At 45.5% G+C, this 25,735-nt stretch overlaps 1 protein-coding gene across 2 annotated transcripts; it reads left to right on the top strand.

The window, feature by feature from the left end:
* Nucleotides 1–426: 426 nt before the first annotated feature.
* YIPF7 (Yip1 domain family member 7) lies at nt 427–25,246 on the top strand. Of its 2 annotated transcripts, none has more exons than XM_033161204.1 (6): nt 427–557; nt 2,528–2,644; nt 5,365–5,531; nt 13,975–14,120; nt 21,487–21,668; nt 24,689–25,246. In XM_033161204.1, exons 2-6 carry the CDS (start codon nt 2,529–2,531, stop codon nt 24,849–24,851), a joined length of 774 nt encoding a protein of 257 aa, XP_033017095.1. In that variant the 5' UTR covers nt 427–557; nt 2,528; the 3' UTR covers nt 24,852–25,246. The 2 variants fall into 2 exon arrangements, with proteins under 2 accessions (XP_033017095.1, XP_033017094.1); XM_033161203.1 differs by having other exon boundaries at nt 429–603; nt 24,689–25,244.
* Nucleotides 25,247–25,735: the final 489 nt, after the last annotated feature.

Here is a 25,735-nt window from a genome sequence, read left to right as displayed (position 1 = left end):
GTTTGAGTTCCCACATCGGGGCTCCAGTGAAGCCTCTGCCGTCCCCGCAACACCGCCACACCAAGAGGGGGTAAGCGGACTTCTCTAGGTGCCACTGCTATGGATGCAGAACGTGACTGTCTCCAGGCACTGTGGTTATCTGCTAGGAAATTCTCTGGGTAGACATCCATAGGATTGTGTTGTCAGCCACTTGAGCAGAAGGCAGAATTTTAGAAAAAGTGGTCCGTCCGTCCCCCGCGAAGGACAAGCCACGACTCCAAAGCTCCCTCTTTTGTGCAATGTTAAGATGCATGTCCTTCCCTGGGACCCGCTAGGCAAGGCGGGTTTTTAAAATTACTATTCAAAGACCAAAAACACTGTTTTAAAATAAAAGAGCCTTGTCTACCTTCTGGTTAATTTATTAGCTCTGTTACCAGACAAATCATGTTGGAAATAATGTCTACGGCACTGAAAGTCTTTCTGTCATGCATCTGTTGGAAAGCCAAATTTAGGACTTTATAAATAGCTCAAGATCACCCTGCTGAAGACACCAGAAGGCTTGGCTGGTTTCTCTGCATGTAAGCTGAATCTATAGTAGGGAATTTTCATCGACGGTAGGAAGAGGTATGGGCCTTCAGTTTTAAATGTTTAGAAGGAGTGGTTCTAAGTCCCAGCTGTGCACCTTTTAAACGCACTCAAGTAACTGATAGCAACAGCTTGGCTTTTGTTTTGGATGGGGGTTTTTTTGGGTGGGGTGGGGTGGGGTAGGCCTGAGAAATATTAAAGGCATTTTAAAGCATTAAAAGTGTACTGACAATTAAATTAGAAAATATATTCCAGGGTTGCTTTAAGAATTATTATGTACTTCCATAATTTTATGTGCACATAATTTATAGAAAATGTCACATTTCTAATAAAAAATCCCCCTCTAATTTACTAGACTTATTAAAAATAAATCAGATTTTCTTCTAAATTTGGAAACATGAATGATTTGTTAACTAGCAGGAAAGAGAGTTGCTATATGGCATAATTGTTGTGCTAAGTATTTTTGATAAATGAAGGCATCAGGCTGAAGCAGATTGATTTGATTATAGGATATCAATCAGCACTTGTAAATACAAAATGCATTCTGTGGTGTGTGTGGTGTTTTTTTGTTTTTTTTTAAGAACTCCCGATGAAATACTGATCACATTTCAAAGTTTTTTCTTAGAAAGTTGTTCTTGCATGGGTTTACGTCTTCTTTTACTTTATTCGTTGATAGAGTGAGGATGGTAAGTCGTTGGACTACAATTCCCATCATCCGTTGCAATTTGCCCTCCTGGCTATGGCTGATGGGATCTGGAGTCCAACAACATCTGGGAGAACCACACGTTCCCTACGCCTGATTTAGAGGCCTAGTTGGACATTCTCTAGCCCTCAACTGGTGTAGGAGCAGAGGTGGTGGGTGAATCACTCACAAACCTTCCCCACCTCCCTATTGCCCCATTGCGCGCACACACACAAACACACACACCCTAAACCTGCTGGTACCATATCAGCAAGAAAACAGGGTGACATGGGCATTTGCCCCTATTCAGGATGGCAGTACTGTACTTAGGTTCTTCAGGATGTTTTTTGTATGGTTTTGTTAGGATGCAATCCTGTACCCACTTCCTGAAGTGTAAACCCTAATTAGCTCTTCTGACTAGAAAGCCACAGCTAAACAGAAAACAAGCAGACTCTATAAATCCTTTCCCCTCCCCTCCCCTAGACAAACTTACAGCCGTACCTCGGTTCTCAAACGTAATGCTTTCCCGAAGTCCGTTCGGCTTCCGTAAACTTTCAAAAAACAAGGTGCGGCTTCCGATTGGCTGCAGGAGCTTCCTGCAGCCAATCGGAAACCGCGCCGGACGTCCGGCTTCCGAAAAACGTTCGCAAACCGGAACACCCACTTCCGTGTTTGCGGCGTTTGGGAGCCAAAACGTACGAGTACCAAGGTATGACTGTATATCTTATCTGTGGGACCTCAATAGTCTCCTTTCACAAGGGAAGGGCTCGATTCTGACCCATGAATCAGCAGCAGGTAGAGATGGCATTGATGACGAGTGTTCATTGCTGGCTTCTTTCTCCTACCTGTGGAATAGGTAAAGTCTATTTTCCATTAACCTGTTTAATATTTTTTTTTAAAGAGTGGGGAGAAATTCTAAGCTAGCATCTAGGGCCAGGGGGGCATCGGCATAAATTGTGGTGCTAACTTAACTATGAAAAAAATACGGAGTCTACATATAGTAAATCGAATGCCAGTTTCACTAGCATTCCTACAGAGAAAAATACCTCTCTGCTGTGCCCATGATTTCATAGACTTGTTATAGAATGCAACAGATTAGTGGCTGCATCATTTCGATTCACTGTAAAATTAACGGAAGAAATGCTTTTAATTCCAGAGAAAACGCCCAGTATATAAGTAAACCTGGATTCCCAGCTTCTGTTCCAAAAGACACACATATCAAACATTTGCCATATTTCGGATTACATTGTTGCTAAAGTAATCTGTTTTCCTTCTCTTCAGTATGTCAAACTTTGAGCAATTTGATATAGATTTTTACCAGTCAGATTACAGCGCTGAAAACCAAGAGCAAGATTATAGCGGGCCTGAACCCCCTGGAAATGAGTATGGAAGCAAACAGTAAGTGCTTGAAACAGAACAAATTTACTGATTTAATTTTAACATCGCATTTCAATTGCAATTAATAACACAATTTAATTGGTTTTTTTCCCCTTTGGTTAAAAAAAAGTGTTCCAGCCTTGAGAATTTTATGAGGCGTATCAGTTGGCTGCACTTACAATAAAACAAAATACATTAAAATGTATGTTTAGGGTACTTTACAGTCCCTTTACCAAAAAAATAATAATGTAATAACACAGATTTAAAACAAGATCCCACCAATATTTTTTCAATATTAATCCCCATGTTTCTTGAACACAGTTGTAGCAATGCATATTTTTTTTACCTTCCTTCCTTCCTTCCTTCCTTCCTTTTTTTTTCCTTTTGGAAACATGCTGCCTTCCATTTTGCGCATTCCGAGGCCAACACATTCTCCAGTTTCCAAATGCTACAGAAAGCACATCTTTTTCATGGGCTGGCTCGCCTATGAGCCGCGGTGAGGTGGTTGTCTCAGCGCAGCAGGCTCACGACACGCTGCTGGTGGTTGGGCCATGGTGTTGGTCACGGCAAGGGACCATGGCTGCAGCACGTGGCACAACCACAGCAGTGGAGGACCAAGAGGCAGGGAGCGCCCAGCAGACTTGATCACTGGGTACCTGGCAGGGGTGAGAGGTGGCCACCCAGCCATGATGAAGAACAGGAGAAAATGGCAGGGCACAGTGAGGAGGGGAGTGCACAGAGGTTTTACTGAGGTCTTTCTGGCGGTTCCCTCTCTGCAAGAAGTGAGGTTACAGGGAACCAGGCACAGGGCCTTCTCGGAAGTGGCGCCTGCCCTGTGGAATGCCCTCCCACCAGATGTCAAAGAAATAAACAACTACAGTGGTACCTCTGGTTACGTACTTAATTTTTTCTGGAGGTCTGTTCTTAACCTGAAACTGTTCTTAACCTGAAGCACCACTTTAGCTAATGGGGCCTCCCGCTGCCGCTGCGCCGCCAGAGCACGATTTCTGTTCTTATCCTGAAGCAAAGTTCTTAACCTGAAGCATTATTTCTGGGTTAGCAGCGTCTGTAACCTGAAGCATATGTAACCTGAGGTACCACTGTATCTGACTTTTAGAAGACACCTGAAGGCAGCTCTCTTTAGGGAATCTTTTAATATTTGATGAATTGTTGTATTTTAATATTTTGCTGGAAGCTGCCCAGAGTGGCTGGGGAAACCCAGCCAGATGGGTGGGGAATAAATAATAAATATATTATTATTATTATTATTATTTAATTAATTAATAACCTCAATCAGCAAAATGTCCAAGGCTGGCCCTGCATGAGATGGAGCTATCTGGAAATGTATATTGGTGTCCATGAGATGCACATAAAAGGAATCACGGAGGGACACACTCTCCCCAGTCTTTAGGGCTTTCCCAGGTCATGTCTCCTGCATAAACCACACCCTCTGCTCCCAGGAAATAACCCCCTCACCACTGTTTGTCCACACACCTCTCATGTGCTGGCTAGAATGTGGTTTGATTGCCTAAATAGAAGATTGAAGCTTGTATGTCCATGGAAACTTTGTAGGGGGAGAGGGTTTGCAGGGGGTTGGACTAGAAGACTCACATAGTCCCTTTCATTTCTACAATTCTGTGATTCTATGTGAAGTTTATGTGGGTTCCAGCAATACTCGAGGCAGTGATTCAGCTGAAAGGCTTTATTGAGGCACCAGGGGCAAAGCAACTGCTTATATGTATTTCTGAAGGCCTGGGCCACGCCCACTCTCAATGCGATTGGCTGTCTAAACCCCCAAGCTGCAAATCGTGACCCAGGCGGAGCTTAAGAGCCAATGCCAGTAGCCCAAACCCTGACAGTGCCACACAATTGGATATCATGAGTCAAATCGGAACACAGGGCTTAAGTCCAGACTCTAGCTCAGAGCAGGGGAGACCAGACATAGCAGCATGTGTCAGCGATGGGCAGGGCCAGCAACAAATTTTACCTTTCTGCAGTGGGCTAGTTTCGACACACACTCACTCCGTCCTCCATCTCTGACCTCCATCCAGACAAGCAAGAAGCATTACCAAAATTCACGGACACATTCTAGCCAGCCAAAAACACTCAGGGCCAGTCAACGGCACCGACTTAGGCTCCTCACTGTGGGTGCTCAGTGCGCCACACCCCACACTGTGATGTCATGACAGTGCAGCATCATGATGTCATGACAGCGCAGGGTGGGGTAGGGCATGCGCTTCAGCAGCTGCAGCAAAGCTCTGAGCAACACACACAACTTCTGAAATGCTTTCATGTGAATATAGTCCGATCCAGGGGTCAGCAACCTAAGGCCCATGGGCCGGAGGCGGCCCACGGAAGCCGTTTAACTGGTCCACGAGCCGCCCCTTTACTGAGCTGCCCACTCGGCGAGTCTCCGCACGCTGCGCTAAACCGGCGCAGCGTGGCACGGGGACGCTCTTCCGTGGCTCTGGAAATTGCTTCTGCGCATGCCCAGATGCTGCAAATTGCTTCTGCACAGGCGCAATTTTCGGCATCTAGGCATGCACAGATGCGATTTCTGGTGTCATGCTGTGCCGGTCCGGCCCACGGAGGATCTTCGCAGGAGTGATCCGGCCCATGCCCGGTAAGCCTTGCCGACCCCTGGTTAGACCCAATTCATACTTCACTGTTTTGAGGAAGATGCCCTTTCACTCCAGTAGCAGTGCTTTTGATTCCCGTTCCCCATGTTGTCTTCCTTGTAGAGGTTGGGCAGTTGCCTCGCCACCGCCAGATGCATTTACTTCTCCAGAAAGGGCTTCGTCTTCTCAGCAGTACACAGGGCAGATTTTTCAACCGGCGTTTACCTCAGAGTTCCCGCCTAACAACGCTTACCCTGACAGCTTTGATGAAGAACCGCCTTTGCTAGAAGGTGGGGAATTAAAACACTTAATTACACTTTCCCTGTGTTCCGGCGGCTTATACGTGGAGCAGAATCCCTTAATACTCATTGCAAATTTCTGTGGTGTCAAGGAAGTGATTTATTTTCCTTCCCTACAATATTACTAACAAGAACTTGTCTAAATGAGGGGTGGAACTCATCTGAGGCTGGGGAAATGACCTGCCTGGAATATTACCCCCTTTCTGGCTTCCCAACAAGAGAAGGTGACATTTCTCCACACAACATCGCACAGTGGTCCTTCCTAGAGCCGGCCCTGACATTGGGCAAAGCGTGGCCTCTGCTGCCTCAGGCAGGAGATGCTCAAGGGCTGAGAGTTGTGCCCAGGTAGTGTTAGATGGCAGTGTTGTGTGTGCCACTTGGCCTGCCCTGTGCCCCTTAACCTAGTCGGCTGCCCTCAGGTGTGATGGAAGATGCTATCCTGTTACCAATCTTAAAGCACAGTTCAAATGGCAGTTCCTTTGACTGGTGCATGTGGATTGGTAGTGAGGGAGCATCTTGTCTTTCACCTCCAGCAGTTGAAAATGTTTTTGGCCAGCTCTGACCCTCTACAACAGGGGTCAGCAACCTTTTTCAGCCATGGGCTGGTCCACTGTCCCTCAGACCATGTGGTGGGCCGGACTATATTTTGGGGGGGGGGGTGAACGAATTCCTATGCCCCACAAATAACCCAGAGATGCATTTTAAACAAAAGGACACATTCTACTCATGTAAAAACATGCTGATTCCCGGACCGTCCGTGGGCTGGATTTAGAAGGCAATTGGGCCACATCCGGCCGATGGGCCTTAGGTTGCCTACCCGTGCTCTACACTGCTTGCAAGCCAAAAGACAAATTTTACTCCATTTCTTGAATCCATTTTGCCAACTTCCTTCATGTTAAAATTAAGCAGCAGATCACATGCTATTAATAGACATTTCATAATGTCCAAAATATCAAGCTATAAATTGCAACTAAAACTCCCTTTCTTATAAATGAATAAATGTAAGCAAGAGAAAAGTTTATTGAAGTTTGGTATGTGTTAACTTACCACTCGCACACACACACGTTTTCAGTTGCTCTGTGCCCAGAATAGTAATTTAACTGATCACAGCACAGTCAAAATCCTAGGTAAAAAGTATGTTTAAAAGCAATATTCAATCTTAGGCTATCAAATCAGAAACTTTGGGGTGAGGGAGAGAGAGAGAGGTTTGTTTAATTTGTTGCCTTGCATTTGTAACACAGACACATGTTTATATTTGAAAGGGCAGCACTACAATTTGCATGGAAAATAAAGGTGATAGCTCATTTTTATGGCACATACATCATGTACTTTACTGCCTCTAGATGACAGCATCACAATAAATTTCGTATTCAGATTTCATAGCATTGCCTTTCCCTCTATATTTATATTGCATAATCAGATATCATGTTAAGGTACCTATAATTAATAAACACTTGTTATAATCTTGTTTACATATCTAGTAATAAATTTGCCGGCTTTTGTAAAAAGTAAAGGCAGCGTATTCCAAGGCAAAACTTGATAAATTTCCTATAACTATAACATACTGTAGAGTACCATAACAACATCAACTGTGTTAAATTTAAATAATGAAAAAGGTTAACAAAATCTGTACATGAAATACCAGTGGAAATATTTGCATCTCATTCTGATGTACCGGGAACTGTAGTTTACCCCCCCCCACAGCGCTATAATTCCCAGCACACTTAAACTGCAGTTCTCAGAATTCTTTTTGGCGGGGGGGGGGGAATGGGATGTGTTTTGAATGTGCTTTGATTGTGTATCCGCACTCCACAGGACTCCCCTGTTAGAGTCTAGTCTTTCCCCATATATTTAAATAATGCACAGTTTTTATCTCCATTTGATCCCTAACAGGACAAAAGTAACCCCCAAGTCTATCTACCTGCCGCAGGGGTGGGGAACCTGTGGCTCTCTGTTTGTTACTGAACTACAACTCACATCATTCCAGATTTCTGGCTATGCCGACTGATAGGAGTTGAAGGCTGATAGGAGTTGAAGTGTGACAGCATCTGGAGAGACACAGATTTGTTGTTGTTCAGTCGTTCAGTCGTGTCCAACTCTTTGTGACCCCATGGACCAGAGCACGCCAGGCATGCCTATACTTCACTGCCTCCCGCAGTTTGGCCAAACCCATGTTAGTAGCTTCAAAAACACTGTCCAACCATCTCATCCTCTGCCGTCCCCTTCTCCTTGTGCCCTCCATCTTTCCCAACATCAGGGTCTTTTCCAGGGAGTCTTCTCTTCTCATGAGGTGGCCAAAGTACTGGAGCCTCAACTTCAGGATCTGTCCTTCTAGTGAGCACTCAGGGCTGATTTCCTTCAGAATGGATAGGTTTGATCTTCTTGCAGTCCATGGGACTCTCAAGAGTCTCCTCCAGCACCATAATTCAAAAGCATCAATTTACCCATACCTAATCTACACAGATTACCCATACCTAATCTTATCACGTTTGAAACCTACTCCTTTGAGCAGTCTCCCCCAACTCAAGAGTCCCCAGATGCCATTTGACTAAAAGTTCTGTAGGTGCTACCGTATTTTTTGCTCCATAAGACGCACTTTTTTCCTCCTAAAAAGTAAGGGGAAATGCCTGTGCGTCTTATGGAGCGAATGGTGGTCCCTGGAGCTGAATTGCCCAGGGGCCAAAAGAGGATCATGCTTTTTATTTTACAAAGGAAAAGGGAGTGTTGAAAGGACCCCGCTCAGCAGCTGATCAGCAAGAGATCGGGAGAGAGATAAGAGTCCCGGCTCCCTTTCAGCCCCGCCCTCCTTTGTTGAATGTGCTGCAGAGGGAGGTTGTTTGTTTCCCCAGGACATGTGACTGGCTGATTAGATTATCTGTCTGGAAACTGTAGAAATGGCTCCCTTTCCTTAAGATTTTTTCAGAAATGTGAGTTAAACCTCATAAAAATGGGGCTTTTCCTCTTTGCTTTTCCCCCTTTGCAAAAGGAGCTTTGCTTTTCCCCCTTTGCAAAAAAAGCTGCAAAACCTTTAGCTGATCCTCGAAAAAAAACAACCCCAGGGCTTTTCCCTTTGCAAAAACAGCTGCAAAACTTTTAGCTGATCCTAAAAAAAGCCTTTTGCCTTTGCAAAAACAGCTGCAAAACTTTTAGCTGATCCTCAAAAAAGCCAGGGCTTTTCCCTTTGCAAAAAAAGCTGCAAAACTTTTAGCTGATCCTCAAACACACACACACACACACACACACACACACACAGAGGGCTTTTAGAGGAGGAAAATCAGAAAAATATTTTTTTTTCCTTGTTTCCTCCTCTAAAAATGAGGTGCGCCCTATGGTCCGGTGCGTTCTATGGAGCGAAAAATACGGTAACTGCCTGGGTCCCTGGGTACCAGAGCACACCAGACTGGGTGTGGCGTTTGCCCTTCCTGGAGAATATATGAATGTGCAGGAGTAAGTAAAGGTTTAAGTGACTGACCCTAGGCAGACCAATAAACAGAGGGAGAAGGAGCTAGGGGCAGCTGAAAAAAGGCAGTTGGAGTTAGTCAGTTGGTGTTAAGCAGCTGGTTAAGGGCAGTTGACTGAGACAGTTGGTTGGTGGTTGGTTGGTGATTGTGAGGGTTGGCGGTGAGGTAGAGTGGTGAGCGTAGGATCAAGACAGGGCTGTGATAAGAATAAATATATACCAATGTAACTAATATCTTAAGTTTGTTGATGTTTAAAATAAACACTTATTATTTTGTTCAAATCCAGACCCTGACTGTGACAGTGATTACAGGGGGGGGGGGATCCTGGCTGGTGGCAGCGAAGCGCTGTGGTGGCACAGGGATCAATAGACTGTGAAAGGTCCGGGGACCCTGTGTGATCGCCACACCGGGTACACACAAATTTTGGGCACACACAAATTTTGGTGTCAGGGCCATGCACACTGCATGGCACCCACAGCCCCGGCACCCACAGTCATGGGGCCAAGTTGGCATTCCTGACAGATGTCAGAGGCTGGACTGAGGAGGAATTGTGGGAAATGCCCCTGTAGCAGTGCCCCCCCCCACTTCTCCTGAACCTTTCTGGGAACAGGAGGACAGTATAGATTTAGAACAGTGGTTTGCAGAAGGGCACAGTTCAGAGCAGTGTTTTTCAACCACTGTTCCGCGGCACACTAGTGTGCCGTGAGATGTTGCCTGCTGTGCCGTGGGAAAAATTGAAAAATTCCAGAGAATTACTTTATATATAGTCAATATAGGCACAGAGTTAAATTTTTTAACATTTTCTAATGGTGGTGTGCCTCGTGATTTTTTTCATGAAACAAGTGTGCCTTTGCCCCAAAAAGGTTGAAAAACACTGGTTCAGAGGCTGCAGAGGGGAGAAGCTGGGAAAAATTGGGAGAGGAACAGCAGGAAGAAGCAGCAGCAGCACCAGGGAAGAGACAGCTGACAGACTCGGTGTCTTTGGAAAGCATTCCTGACCACCCCCTCCTCCAGGACTAGGTGTGCATTGAGGGTATTAGAACAGAGAGCTCAGAGGCAGAAAGTTCAGAGGTGAAAAGCTCAGATTAGCCAACACAGGGGTGATGTAGAATAGGAGAGACAGAGGGGGTGGGACTTTAATTGGAGCAATGCCATTATCTTAGGGAGACTGCCTTCCTTCGTTGCTCTCTGTGAATTATTGAATAAATTGCTTGGTAAGAACTTTTATTGTTTCTCTGCTTATTAGCTGCTACCATGGAAGGGATCAGATTCCCCGAAGCCTGACAGAAAGCCCCATCACCCCCAGCCAATATGGCCAGTGCTCAAGGAGCATAGGAGTTGTAGTCCACACCCAGGGACCCAAGGCTGGGAAGCTGCCTAAGAGGAACCTCCAGGGAGGAACGCAAGTGGCTTAAACGGCCTCCAAATTCTATCCTTGCAATCTTATTAGGAAGAGAGACAGTGGCTTGTTCATAGATGGTTCATTAGTTTGCGGGGTCCTCAGTTCTGAGTGGACCATGCCCTGCTCTCTCTCTCTCTCTCTCTCCTCCCGCCCCGTACCTTTGGCACCCAAACTCCCCCACACACAGACCGTTGGACAATTGCCAACACTCTGCTTAACAATTCCTCTGCCCGTTGTAGAAATTGCCGTGTGCTGTGCTAGATGCTTTACGATTTTTAATTGTATTTTTATTGCTTCTTTTATTTCTTAAATTGTATTTTATTGTATTACAATTTGCAGCCCATCGGATTGAAATTGTAAAGCAATAAAATACAATGTTAAAAAATAAAATAAAATAAGCAATAAAACACAATTAAAAGTCGCTGTGAATATTTAGTGTGCACATGCTAGAGGCCATCAGAACGAAGCTCGCTGACCATGGCTGATCCCACAGACCACGATTTGGGAACCACTGACTGTGAACCACCCTGACTGTGAAAATATCAGAAGCGAAATGCTATTTTTGCTGGAAGCTTGGGTAATTTCACACACTTCTGCCGTCCCCGTTGCTTCACATCTTTCCGAGCAGTTTGGCATAGCAATTAGAAATACATTTGTAAACTTCAGGTTGTTGTTGTTGTTAAAGAAGGTTTTCCTAGGTGCCACAGAAAACTGCAGCAGCAGAACAGGCATTTTCCTGGCCATCTCACCCAAAATGACTGCATTTCTCAGAGGCATGTGTTAGACAAGATGGAGGGTGATGAGGTTTTGCGAGGGGCTGGTGGGGGCCTTTCTGAGCCCAGGAACCCTTGTCCACTGTCCAATTTAGCCAACCACTGAATCCAAACCTAGTGTGAAGGATGACTGTATCTGCCTGCTTCTCTCACGAACACCCCCACCCAAAAAAACACGCCACATTTTTCTTAACATGAAGAAGAAGAAGAGGAGGAGGAGGAGGAGGAGTTTGGATTTGATATCCCACTTTATCACTACCCAAAGGAGTCCCAAAGCGGCAAAGATCTCCTTTCCCTTTGTAATTGAAAAATCCCAGGTGTGGAACTGCCCAGCCACCTGGCCCTTAGGGATAAGCCCACTGGTTTCTGCGGAGTTAAATAAAAGAAGTCCAGCCACTGGAGCAAGGACAAGACAGGGTTTATTGCGCAATAGGTTACAGTCAAACTGCACACCCAGAGCAGTGTTACAAGAACTTTTAAAAACTCCTATCATATCCCAGAATACAGTTTGGAAACATCATTACTACATCATCACTACATCACGAAAGGGAAAGGTTATACATGATTGACATATAGGAAAAACAGGAAAAACAAGATTAACATATGGGGAAAACAGAGCAATATCAGGCAGATAGCCCTGAGAAGTGTGAATGGGTGTTAAGTACTGGCAAGGATACCTTGAGCACTTATCTGGGAGAGAACAATGGGATTCTGGTTGAGGGATATTAGCCTGAAGCACCCAGAGATTACCTGCTGAGGCATTTCCCTGTGTACGTGGTCTCTTGTCTACTGGATCATGGCAGAGAGATGGGTCCCCTTAAGGGCCTCACTCCACACCACAAATGAGTTTACTCGGGAAGAACTTTGCTTAGGTGACCCCCCCCCTAATTTCCGTAACACCTTCCTCCCCCACAACAAACACTCTGTGAGATGAATGAGGCTGAGAGACTTCAGAGAGAAGTGTGACTAGCCCAAGGTCACCCAGCACCTGCATGTGGAGGAGCGGGGACGCGAACCCGGTTCACCAGATTACGAGTCCACCGCTCTTAATCACTACACCACACTGGCTTAGACACTCTACAGGGCTAGAGTGTTTCAACCTCTTTGTGCTTTCTGGGGTTTCCGAAGCTCTAAGGCAGCCCTGTGGCTTTGAAAGCAGCCCAGTTTGGCATAGGACGCCTTGCAGAATACCTGCTTCACCTCAGAAGAGCCCAGAATCTCTCCAAATCTGCCTGATTCAGCTCAGAATTCATCCAAGCCAAATATCCCCCCCCCCAAAAAAAGCTGAGAGGTTTCCAATGTTTGCAGCTGACAGGCTGCATTTGGCTTGTCGGATCACTAGTAGAACAGGCCTGTTAATAGTATAAGTTTAATATTCATAAAATGCTACGTTTGACTGTATTGTATTTAAAATGCTGTGCAGAGAGGTGTGCATTAGGCATGAGATGTTTGTCTTTAGCAAATGCGGCAAGGAGAGTGTTTAAGGCTAATTCATCCCAGAAACCCAAGCAGAGATCTCTCACAGCAAAAAGATGAAACCTGAGAACTTAGTGTCTTAGTCCATTGCGGGAGCCGGCAGCAGTATAAGAGATGATGAACAAGCAAGGTGGTTGCATAGGATCTCGTTGCAGAGAGAGGAAAGTTATTTAACTGTATTAATGACTGAAAAGTAGATCAGACCGCATTCCTTGCTTATTTACGAGCAATGCGTTATTTTGTATTTTGTACTGTTCATTTGCAACTGTTTCAAGACTGTTCTGCAGTAAAGCTATGGAACTCATTATTGTGGCGGAGAGCAAATTCATTGCTACTCTGAACAAGGTCTGGATAAGGGATTCCATTTGCAATGACTCTAACAAAGCCTATGTCACCGAATCCTGAAAGCCACCTACTCTGAAGCAAAGGGGGGGTCTCCTACAGCCACTTTCTTGTCTGTCAAAATTGGCGATTGGCTTATGAAAATAAAGCCGAATCTTACACAATGGGATTGTAAGGGCAGATCATTAATCAAATTAATACAGTGGTACCTCTGATCCGTTCCGGAGCCCCGTTCGCAACCTGAAAGGTCTGTATCCTGAAGCGCCGAATCTGTGCATGCTCGTCGCGCGATTCGGCGCTTTCTGCGCATGCGCGTGACGTCATTTGACGTGTCTGCGCATGCGCGAACCGCCGAACCCGGAAGTAACCCGTTCCGGTACTTTCGGGGTTTGGCGCGTTCGTATCCCGTGACGAACGCAACATGCAGCGTTCGTAACACGAGGTACGACTGTAAATGTAGCATGGATATAAAGAGCATATCCATCAACATTTGCACTGGAATATGTCTGATTTCATCCACATATTGTATTGGGTGCAAGAGAAACAGAGCATGCAGTTTGAGGCTGTTGCACTCAGGTCCTGCTTGTGAACTTTCCAGAAGTGCCTTGGCTGCTGCGGGAACAAAATGCTGAACAACATGGGTCATTGGCCTGATTCAACAGGGCTATTCCTGTCAGTGAAGTTATTCAGGACTGTGTGTGAGAGAGAGGGAGGGAGGAAGAGAGAGAGGGGGTGAGAGGGGGGAGAGAGAACAAAGCCATTTGAGGACAGTGCTGGCATCTGGTTCACATAGTTTTCCTTTGCATAACTGAGTAATCAATACTTCCAAATTAAGTCTTGGCTACAACGCATGCATCATTAGAATAATTTGCCTACAGCCAACCGACTGTTTTGTTATTCTGAAGCGAGCTATTGCACTGAGGTTTTCCATTTAGGATGATTAACAGTTTTTAAACTTCTTTTCCCCTCCTCCGTTGCAGAGCTGGGGATCAACTTTGATCACATCTGGCAAAAAACATTAACCGTCCTCAACCCAATGAAGCCAGCAGATGGCAGCATCATGAACGAGACGGACCTGACAGGGCCTATGGTTTTCTGCCTGGCGCTTGGAGCAATGCTGCTACTGGTAAGGTATAGTGCAAACTGCAGCTGTTCTCATAGCAATATCCTCAGCAGAAAGGCAAACGACTTTGGGCTTGTAGGGAGAAGGAGCCCGATTAAAAGCCCCATGCAGGGGCGTACCCAGGATCAAAACTGGGGGGGGGGGGCAAGCCATGGTCGTTCAGGTTGTGACATTTCAGCACGGAAAGGCAAATGAAACCAAAATTTTAGGAAAATGATATATAATTATAGCAGTGCTTTATTATAGTAGTTATTGCAATTATTTGCTTGATTTTTTTAAATTTTTATTCTAGTTACATGTCTTATACCAGGGGTGGCCAACTCCCAAGAGACTGTGATCTACTTTCAGCAGTGATCTACCCCCGTTTTTGGGGGTTCAGCTCAAAGTTGTTGACCTTTTTTGGGGATGAGGAATGCCCCGTTTTTTAGGGGTTCAGTTCCTTTTGAGATTACTGACCATATTATGTAAACAGCAAACAAAAACAGCTTCAAAAAACAGAAAAACTCCCCCCCCCAAAAAAAAAAAACAGAAAGCCCCCAAATGGCTGAAAAACTCAGTTTGCTAGGATCCTCAGCCATTGCAACTCACCATGCAAGGGAACTGTTTCCAAAGCTCCTTTGCAACGATCAGCCAGCGCAACACACACACACACACACACACACACACACACACACACACAGTGGCCGGCTGCCGGTCGGCAGAGCTCAATTGTTATTTAGATTTTGGGAGGGGGAGAAAGACCGGTAGTTGAGCTTTTTAGGAGAGCTTTTTTTTCCTTTTAGGCTGCCAATAACCATTTAATTATTATTATTTTTTGCTTCTAGGGGGGGCAGGTGCCCCCTCCTGCCCCCCCTTGGGTACGCCCATGGCCCCATGCGATAAGGAATGTCGAAAGGCTCCCCCCCTCCTTTGCCACAGCTTATCACACTGAAATAAATGGAAGAGACAGATTTATCAGAAACAACTAATTTTCAGAAGGGAGTTGTTTAGATTTAAATGAAAATCAGCACAACGGATTGTTGAACAGTGCAATGCAGGCCAACTTGTGGCCTTCCAGGCATTGCTGGATTCCAACTCCTGCCAGCCCCAGACAGTGGATTCAATGGCAGAAGAGATTCGCCAGGTGCTCAGAGCCACTATTCTATCTTCCCAGCAGGCAGGTCACTGCTGCTTACTGGGAAGGAGAGCAGGGAGGCAGCGGAGAGGTTGACACAATTAACTCTTTATTGTCAAAAGCACACCGTCCAAGTGTCCCTATTTTCTAGGGTCAGTCCCAGATTTACAGAAGCCGTCCCAGTTTCTAATTTGATCCCGGAATGTCCTGCTTTTCCTTAGGACGCCCCTATTTTCACAGGATAAATGTGGGAAGGTATGGAGTTATGCGACCCCCTGAGCGAAGGAGGTAAGTAACTATACAGTCGTACCTTGGAAGTCAAACGGAATCTGTTCCGGAAGTCTGTTTGACTTCCAAAACGTTCGGAAACCAAAGCGCGGCTTCTGATTGGCTGCAGGAAGCTCCTGCAGCCAACCAGAAGCCCCATCGGACATTTGGCTTCCAAAAATAGTTTGCAAGCCAGAACACCCGCTTCCGGGTTTGCGGCATTTGGGAGCCAAAAAGTCCAAGAACCAAGGTGTTTGAAAACCAAGGTACGGCTGTACAATATTTAGAAGACACCTGAAGGCAGTTTTGTATAGGGAAGTTTTTTTTAAAATGTTTGATGTTTTATTATGTTTCTATATATGCTGGAAGCAACCCACAGTGGCTGGGGCAACACAGTCAGATGGATGGGGTATAAATAATAAAGTTATGACAATTATGATGAATTATGAAAACAGGACATCCCTGTTTTCATCGCAGAAGTAATAGTACCACTCTATTCCGCTCTGGTCAGAACTCACCTGGAATACTGTGTCTAGTTCTGGGCACCACAGTTCAAGAAGGATACTGACAAGCTGGAACGTGTCCAGAGGAGGGCAACCAAAATGGTCAAAGGCCTGGAAACGATGCCTTATGAGGAACGGCTTAGGGTGCTGGGTATGTTTAGCCTGGAGAAGAGAAGGTTAAGGGGTGATATGATAGCCATGTTCAAATATAGAAAAGGATGTCATATAGAGGAGGGAGAAAGGTTGCTTTCTGCTGCTCCAGAGAAGCAGACACGGGGCAATGGATTCAAACTACAAGAAAGAAGATTCCACCTAAACATCAGGAAGAACTTCCTGACAGTAAGAGCTGTTTGACAGTGGAATTTGCTGCCAAGGAGTGTGGTGGAGTCTCCTTCTTTGGAGGTCTTTAAGCGGAGGCTTGACAGCCATCTGTCAGGAATGCTTTGATGGTGTTTCCTGCTTGGCAGGGGGTTGGACTGGATGGCCCTTGTGGTCTCTTCCAACTCTATGATTCTATGATTCTATGAAATGTTGGAGAGCATGCAGAAGTACACTAACAAGTTAGCGAAAGGCATTTCCACCACTCCTACAACTCCCAGCTACTCCTGGTATACACCTAATGAGGCAGTTGCCTCAACGGAGAGGCCCCACCCCAAATCTCGGCTTCCCCATCCGACCTGTGCACAAGCAGGCAAAGACTACACCTGCATGTAAGTGGCTTCTGCTCCTCCCACTTCAGTCCTCTCCTGGTCCTGGGAGACAGTGGAGCAGGAGAGGTGGAGGCAGGAGGAGGAGGTATGAAAGTCCTTGACTCTGCCACCACCTAACCTCTCTCTCCCACCTCCTGCACCTGTTGTCCACACTCCAGTCCTGCAGCTTCTCCTGCCTCTGACTCTCATCTCCTGGCTGTTACAGCCTCCCCAGATCACTGATCCCTTCTTCCAAGTCTCCAACCCCTCAGTATCCAGCCACCACTCCAGCCAATTTGTGACACAGATGGACCATGCCCATCTCCCTGCTGCCACTCCTCTCCCTCAACAGCGACTCATCTGCTAGGAAGCTAGCCTTGTGGCTGCACCCTGCTCAAGTGAACTGCTTCTGATCGATGGTCAGGGATGATGATAGGAGGTCAGGTCCACGGTACCTGGAGAGCCACAGGCTCCCTGTCGCTGGGATAGTGGGAAAAGACATCCGAACGCAGCACCTACAGCTATCTCACCAACTTAATTGATGAACTGAAAGCTTTCTCAGCTGCCTTGTGCGGTTGTGCCCTCCCCAGGCACCTTCCAGTATATAAAGCACAACACATTGAACTTGAAATCTTCCGAGCCACTCAGATGTGATGCAGCTGCTGTGCTTCTTGACCTGTTCAAAAAGGGCTTATTGCAAGTGGGAGAGGAAAGCGGCTGAGAGCGTCTGTAAATAGGGCTGTCAATGTATGAACTAGGTACCAACAGGAGAAAAAACAACAACCCAACGCTCTTTTTTTTTTCTTCTTTTAGGTAGTTACCTGAAACTACCTTATTGGAACATTTCCCCTTAAAAGTTGTCAGCAGTGCTTTTGCTTAGAGCACTATATGTTTTGCTAATTATGTGATTAATAACAACAATAGACATTTTATTATTTATAACCCGCCCATCTGGCTGGGTTTCCCCAGCCACTCTGGGCGGCTCCCAGCAGAATAATGAAAACACGATAAAACATCAAACTTTGAAAACTTCCCTAAACAGGGCTGCCTTCAGATGTCTTTTATTAGTCATTCAATAGTTGCTTATCTCCTTGACATATGAAGGGAGGGCGTTCTGCAGTGACGGCGCCACTACCAAGAAGGCCCTCTGCGGGTGGTGCTGTGGTCTAAACCACTGAGCCTCTTGGGCTTGCTGATCAGAAGGTCGGTGGTTCGAATCCCCACGATGGGGCGAGCTCCCGTTGCTCTGTCCCAGCTCCTGCCAACCTAGCAGTTCAAAAGCATGCCAGTGCAAGTAGATAAACAGGTACCACTGCGGTGGGAAGGTAAACAGTGTTTCTGTGCACTCTGGTTTCCGTCATGGTGTTCCGTTGCACCAGAAGCGGTTTAGTCCTGCTAGCCACATGACCCAGAAAGCTGTGTGTAGACAAAAGCCGGCTCCCTCGGCCTGAAAGCTAGATGAGCACTGCAACCCCATAGTCGCCTTTGACTGGACTTGACCGTCCAAGGGTCCTTTACCTCTAGCTTTTATTGCATGTTAGGATGCCAGCTCGTTAGGTTCAGCCCAATTTCACACACGGCTGCATGTGAGACTGCAGTGTTTATGTGTGTGATTCTTTCATAGCTGCCCTCCATGGGGGGCTTAAGATGGGAGAGAAAAGGAGGCAGAAATGGAGCCTGTCCTGTCCCGTTTTAGACTTCATTGGCACATGTTGACTCACTGCACCTGCCAAAGAGGAAGCTTTTGTCCGTGATTCTGCCTCTGGCTTACTCTGATGACTTCTGCTTTCTGATTCACTCGGGGCCTGACCCTGCTAAGGCACCAGAACATTTGAAACAAAGTTGGCAACGCTTTTAAACAGCTGCTGGATCAGCACCAATTAGCAGGTAATAATGTCCATTCCCATGTGATGAAAACCTTCGGTGTGCTGAGTTCTGGAGATCAAGCTGTTGTTTAAGTCCCGAGACCAGGCTGCATTTTTTTCCTCCCCATTAAGCAGGGATGGAGTAGAATGAGAGGAGCCAACTTAGTTCTCTCCAGTTGTCATTGGGCTTCCAACTCTTTTCGGGCCCGGACAGTGTGGACCAGTGGTCAGGGATGGTGGGAGCTGTAGCCAAACCATCTCTGGAAGGTAGCACTTTTGCTACCCCTGGAGTCAAGACATGGTGGTTGCACCCACTGAAAAATGTGTGCATCATCTCCTGTTCTACTGCCTGAAACAGAGACCTAAAAGATACTGAGCAGCCTTGAGCTGTTGGTGTATTGGGGCTGAATGACATTCAGATTTCCAGAATGCTGGTTTCTGTGTCAATTTCTGGCAAAATCTCTCTCGGAGAAGCTTGAACATATTCCTCCTTGGTCTGTATTTCAGGTAGTTTTGGGGATGGCAAGTTTTTCTAGGCCGGAGTTGCAGTCTGTGGGCTAAGTCATAAAAGGTTAGATCTGAGAAAGTAATTTGTGTTCTGTGTACAATAATACATAAACCTCATCAGAAATATTAAGTTCCAAAGCAGTTAATTTCCCCTCCCCACAAACGAGCCTCTAATGAAAGTCAAGGAGAAAGAAACACATGTGGAACATGGGAAACGGGAAGATAATTTGACTTGATCTGTTCCAGCTTCATTTTCCCTCCTCTCCTCCCCAGCCATCCCCATCCCTTTCTTATTGCACCAAAACCTCTCTCCTCCGCCAAGCAGTATATCAAAGAGAGTTTTCATTTAGCCGCTATCTTGCTGTCTTCTGCCTCTGGCGCAAGCAATTTGTTAATCTTAGATTAAGCTGCTAAGTATGGCTGTGTCAATTAATCAAATGCTCTGGAACAAACAAGTTAAAATATTAGCTGATTATTGCTGGCATTGTGTTTATGTGCAGCATCTGCAGGAAATATTGCAGATCAAACCTCCCGGCCCAAATTGAAAATGCTAAACCTATTGAAAACCTTTAATGACTATCGAGGTTGTTGATAGTAATCTGTTACACTAATGGCATTATATACCCACAGTATGTCAGCAGCAGTCGGGGGAGTGCTGGAAATATGAATGTTGGAAAAGCCAGTGGCCCGTTAATTCTCTTTCAGAGATAAAAGTGTCCTCTCAAATTGCCAAGACTGTCTTTGTTATGGAGTCTACAGCTATTAACATGCTGTCCCATGTGGGTCTCCTCACGGGCCAGTCACATTGAGTTCAATGGGAATTAATCCCAGGTAAGGATGTGTAGGACAAACCTAGACAGCATCTTAAAAAGCAGAGACATCACCTTGCTGACAAAGGTCTGTACAGTTAAAGCTATGGTTTTCCCAGTAGTGATGTATGGAAGTGAGAGCTGGACCATAAAGAAGGCTGATCGCCAAAGAATTTATGCTTTTGAATTATGGTGCTGGATGAGACTCTTGAGAGTCCCATGGACTGCAAGAAGATCAAACCTATCAATTCTCAAGGAAATCGGCCCTGAGTGCTCACTAGAAGGACAGATCCTGAAGTTGAGGCTCCAGTACTTTGGCCACCTCATGAGAAGAGAAGACTCCCTGGGAAAGACCCTGATGTTGGGAAAGATTGAGGGCACAAGGAGAAGGATGAGATGGTTGGACAGTGTTCTCAAAGCTACCAACATGAGTCTGACCAAACTGCGGGAGGCAGTGGAAGACAGGAGTGCCTGGCATGCTCTGGTCCATGGGGTCACGAAGAGTCAGACACAACTAAATAACTAAACAACAACAACAAAAGGATGTGTAGGATTGCACCCTAAAAGGGAGGGGAATGGTAACTGGGTGAAGCAAAGGAAGAAGAAAAAAAGTGCCATGAAAAGATCAGTGGTCATTGATAGGTTAATGCAGCAGTGACTGCTTTTTGGCTGAATGTTAAGGGAAGAAATCACAATTTTACTATTGGTGCCATCAGCTTGGAGATTCATAAAAGGTTTCACCGAAACTTTCTAGGTATTCCTTTGCTTATAAAGGCCAAGCACACGTGCTCAGACTCATTTTGTTTATTCAGTTATGAAAGTTTCATACTTTTTTCATGAAGAGACATGATGTATCTTTGCTGCAACAGAAAGGTGCACCCAGATGTTAAACACTTTGCAGAACGCTCAGTATGGAGAAGACAAAAAAGAACAGGTATAAGCCAGCAAGGTCAGCAAAAGCTAGACCCTGGTTCTCACTGGAGTGGTAAGCTCCATCACTTCAGACCACAGGCAATAGTTGACTGGTTGTTCTTCCATATGGCAGAGAAAACCTTCCATGTAGAAAACTAGATGTCGGGATGGAAGGAAGGGTCTTGCATAGCTGACTCCCTGGTATGTTGGCTTTCCATGCTGAAGGAAATGTGTTACAGGTCAATTATATCTCAGGGCACTTCCAAACACCCTGTTTATTGAGCATTCGCCTGTGTTTGCAGGGAGATTAGACAACGTTGGTTATTGGATGAGCCACTCCCCTGATCTGGTTTGCACACAAAAATGCGGGGAGTTTAGATTACATCTGCTATTTATCGAGCACTCATTCCGATTTATTCGTGGGAAGCTTAGATAATAATAACAATGATTCTTATTAATGATGTTGTGTCAAATGAAATGTCGCCCCACACTTTCCAGCACATTTCCCCCATCGTCAATGCATCTCTGAATCCTTAAGGATGCATCTCCTCTGTCCCTGTTTTTAGGCGGGATTCAATCACATAACAGCAAATTCTACCCCCATTGCCTCCATAGCTTGGCAGAAAGAAGGACCCTCCACTTCTTTTCCAGCTGATCTACCATTTGCATGGTGATCCCGCCCTCTCTTTCTTCATTTCTACAGGCTGGAAAAGTCCACTTTGGCTACGTTTATGGCATGAGTGCTATTGGTTGCACAGCAATCCATGCTTTGCTCAACCTGATGAGCATCCCAAGTGTTTCCTACGGCTGTGTGGCGAGCGTGCTAGGCTACTGCCTGCTGCCCATGGTGATCCTATCAACATACGCTGTATTCTTCTCCCTACAGTAAGTATGAAGTTTCATCTCAAATGCTGGCAGGTTGCTTTGAATGATAAGGAAGGGGTAATGTGAGCTTCATTGAGACAGAGGACACCAGGAAATAACAAGCAAGGATAAGAGAAGTAATGGGGAAACAGAGAGTTATGGGAATTGCTTTGTTGGATCTGTTTAGGTTAGCATGCTTTTTTTTCCAATTGCGGCCAGCCAAATTTATTCTAGATACTCATATCATGGTAGTGACAGGTACCCTATAGGGCCTGATATTCAACATTGTGATATATCACCAGCTAAACATTGCAATATACCGATAAATCATGGTGTCTGAAATAAGGATGGAGCTGTGTAGAGGCATTGGGTGGCTTCACGGTTTTTTTGCACAGCACACACATACACACAGACACATCAGGCTTTGTGATACACTGGTACCTTGGTTGTCAAACGGCTTGGCTCCCGAACACTGCAAACCCGGGAGTGAGTGTTCTGGTTTGCGATCGTTTTTTGGAAGCTGAACGTCCGACGCAGCTTCCGACTGAGTGCAGGAAGCTCCTGCAGCCAGTCAGAAGCCATGTCTTGGTTTTCGAATGGTTTCGGGAGTCGAAGGGACCCCCGGAACGGATTAAGTTCGAGAACCAAGGTGCCACTGTATATTGCCAGATCAAAAATTATGAAACCAATATAACGATATGGATTTCAAACCGGTTTTGGACAATATATTGATATATCGCCCAGCCACCCCAGTACCCTCAGTTGCCTCTTCCCAGCACACAATGAGGTATACTGCCTCTGTAAAGGAAGGTTGGATTTTGCTTACATAGCCAACAGATGAAGCCAGGTAACTAAATCTGGCATGTATCACCTGTTCAGGGCTCTCGCCCAGGTTAGGATAGGATTGTGGGGAATGTTTCGCTAGTGACCCCTCCTGCTTTCCTCCAACCCTAATCAATGATGGAACAGTGGGAGCTGCAAAAGCAGCTCTGGATAAACTGCAACCAGGAAATGGAGCAGAAAAAAAATCCCTTTGATTCATTTTACAAAGCAGCAGTTGCATCTAAGTACGTTTCGCTGCTGTTGGACTTGGTTGTTGTTGCTTTTTTGTCGTACTGAGTTTCCGCCTTACTCCACTGAGCAGCTAACGTCTGTCCTGGCAATAATCCATATACTAAAGCATTCTTCTTCCCTTATTATGGCAAACAGTGATTCCGCCATTAATTCTGTCTTGTCTTAGGGTTGCCATATGTCCTCTTTTTCCAGGACACGTCCTCTTTTTTCATGGGTAGAGTCGTCATAGCGATCCATAGTTAAAAGTAGAAGTTGGCAAATGTGTCCTCTTTTTTGCTCTTCAAAACATGGCAACCCTAGCAGCCTCTACAGCGATATGCAGGGTTAATTGGTTAACCATGTAATCATTTTCGTGTATAAAGCACTGCATGTGTATTTTTTAAAAATAGCAACAGCACAATGGGTTTACTCTGGAGAATTGCCAGACTTCATAACAGACCTGTTTCCCATTTTAGAAAATGCACAAATAAAATGTCCAGTGAACCCATCACAATTTAAACTATAAAATCCCTGTGGCTCCCCCCACCCTTGTATGTCACTCTAGAGTTCCATGAACATCAGAATTAGGAAACTGGATCCAGCCCACTAGCTTTTCTCCCCCAGCCTGAATGGACCAAGTTTGACAGGTGGGTGGGACCACTCTCCTGTCAATCACCTGATGTCACAATGTCAGGTGACCCATTTTTGCCTGTGCAGATTTAGAACCAAGATTTTGAGTGTAGAGCAGGTGGGTGTGGCTTAGTTGAAATGGTCCCACAGGACAAACTGGGAGATCTGGTGGTTCTAATTGGGCCCACGGAACAGAAGTTCCGCCCCTCTAGTGTACATAGATATATAGGTATAGATATATAAAGTAAGACAGGCAATGAAATAGCACCTTGCATCTTTAGGCTAAACTCTCTTGTGAGCAGGAGAGGGAGAAAAAGCAATGAAGACAAACTGGCATTGGCACCATTCCTATCTATGGTGGCTTCTCTGTCAGTTGACACATCACCTGTGTCCCTCACTGCAAAATATTTAAGGGCCCAAATAGATTTTTCCTTAAAAGTGTGATTTGTTTTCCGGGGGGGGGGTAAGGGCAGGGACAGGGGTGAAGTGCGACTGGCAGGGAAGAGAGAGACAAATGGTAGCCAAACAAGTTGTGTATCTCAAGAGAGCTATATTTTGGAGACAGAGAAGAATAGTAATGGAGGACCAAAAAAAAAAATGGTTAGTGACTGGAAATGAATTCTTTATCATTTTCATTTTCCCTTCCTTTGTTTCCTCAAGCTGCCCATTAGATACTGATGAAATTGCTGTAAGCTGCACTGAGGACAAGGGGATACGACGTCAGTATAAGAACAAACAAATAGCTTGTTCCTGTAACAAGCTAACATAGCAGGCATATCATTATGACAGGATTCGGCCAGTTCATTCGTCATTCCCTCTGTCCGGAGAAAAGCGCCAACTGTTTCTCTGCGGGGGGCGGGGGGGGGGGGCGGCAGCAGTGGCACGAGTGAATTCACAGACCCTTCACTAAGCTGCAACTTCCAGTTCCCTCCACAAGTCAGTCAAATTGATACAAAGCCGGCATGAGTTTGCAGGGCGGATGTGCCCGTTACCCTAGATTGCACAGTGCAAATATTACATCATGCACACATTTCTCTTTATCTGCCGCCAGCTCCTGGTTCGCTGCGGGATGAAAATGCTGCGGTTGTTTGTCTTACCATTCTAACAAACGAGATAGCAGCTGACTAATTTACTACTTGCTGCTTAGTCTTTTAAAGCTGCAAATTGTGAAGCTGTTTTTCACCCGAAATGAAAAATGCCCTCCCGCCTGCTCCCCTCATCTTCTGTTTGTTTGGCTTGATGTTATATTGTCTTTGCCGCTGGCCCTTGGCTATCAATGCATCCCTGATTAGGAAGGCTCTTGAAGTGTTTTTATTCGGCTCTTATTAACCAGTAAGGGTTTTTTTATGTTCTTGCAGGGGGTTTCTTGGAACTGTGCTAGCTCTCCTCATTATTGGATGGTGCAGCCTCTCAGCCTCCAAAATATTCACTTCCGCATTGTCTATGGAAGGCCAGCAGTTTCTGGTTGCCTACCCCTGTGCATTGCTCTATGGTCTCTTTGCACTCATGGCTATCTTCTGAGCTTTGGTTTCCAGGCGGACTGTGCTATCTTATCTATATGTTGGACTGCAAAATCAAAACCATCTACAGATAGTCTTTTTGACTGATTTAGAGATGTTCCCCAAAGTTCATGGTTTAGGGCTCGAATTTGGACTGGAAAGCTTGCTTTATTGAGGGGCACCAGCTCCTGGCCACCAAACCTTTTTGGCCCCCCAATGTTTTGGGGCTGAGGGCCAGCCCCCCAATGTCTAAAAAGTACAAAGGCAAACTGTGGAGCTCAGTGGGGGTCTTCCTTCATTTCATTTTCATTTCACTTTTAATTTGTATACCACCTTTCTATATTATTATACACAAGGTGGTTTATGGCAACAGAATAGACAACAAAGAACACACCCCTTATCATAATCTGATCCAATACAAAAAGTCATAATAAAAACGTAACTTTAAAATGGAACAACTGATATCAAAGAAAGTAATTTTCAAAAAAAACTAATAGAATATAATAGTAAACAATAAAATTAAGTCTCAGAACATCAGCAAATAATAATTAAGCAGAAATTCACTCTCAACAGTTACAATAAATAATGACTAAACTAGGATCAATAAAAATAACTGCAAATCACAATGCATAAAATACCACAATACAGTAATACTTCCGCAAACATCCGCTCCATCGACCATCCATTTCGGCGAATGTCCGCAGCAAACCCAGAAGTACTGGAACGGATTACTTCCAGGTTTGCCGCTCGCGCATGCGCAGAAGTGCTAAACCGTGCTTCGACCATGTGCAGAAGCGCAAACCTCTCCATGCACATGTGCAGAGCGGCGCTTTGCTGAGCGTCCCTTTTGTCAAGTGTCTGGGGCTCCGGAACGGATCCCGGACTCAAAACAAGGTACCACTGTAC

This window comes from Lacerta agilis, chromosome 9 (assembly GCF_009819535.1).
Source record: "Lacerta agilis isolate rLacAgi1 chromosome 9, rLacAgi1.pri, whole genome shotgun sequence".
Lineage (NCBI taxonomy): Eukaryota > Metazoa > Chordata > Lepidosauria > Squamata > Lacertidae > Lacerta > Lacerta agilis.
This window is presented reverse-complemented; position numbering and strand designations above follow the sequence as displayed.

Excerpts from the sequence above, each read along its gene's own strand:
- YIPF7 (XM_033161204.1), top strand. The coding sequence starts at position 2,529 with ATGTCAAACTTTGAGCAATTTGATATAGATTTTTACCAGTCAGATTAC. Across the intron at positions 2,645-5,364 it reads AATGAGTATGGAAGCAAACA|AGGTTGGGCAGTTGCCTCGC; the intron begins GTAAGTGCTTGA and ends TCTTCCTTGTAG. Across the intron at positions 14,121-21,486 it reads TTGGAGCAATGCTGCTACTG|GCTGGAAAAGTCCACTTTGG; the intron begins GTAAGGTATAGT and ends TCATTTCTACAG.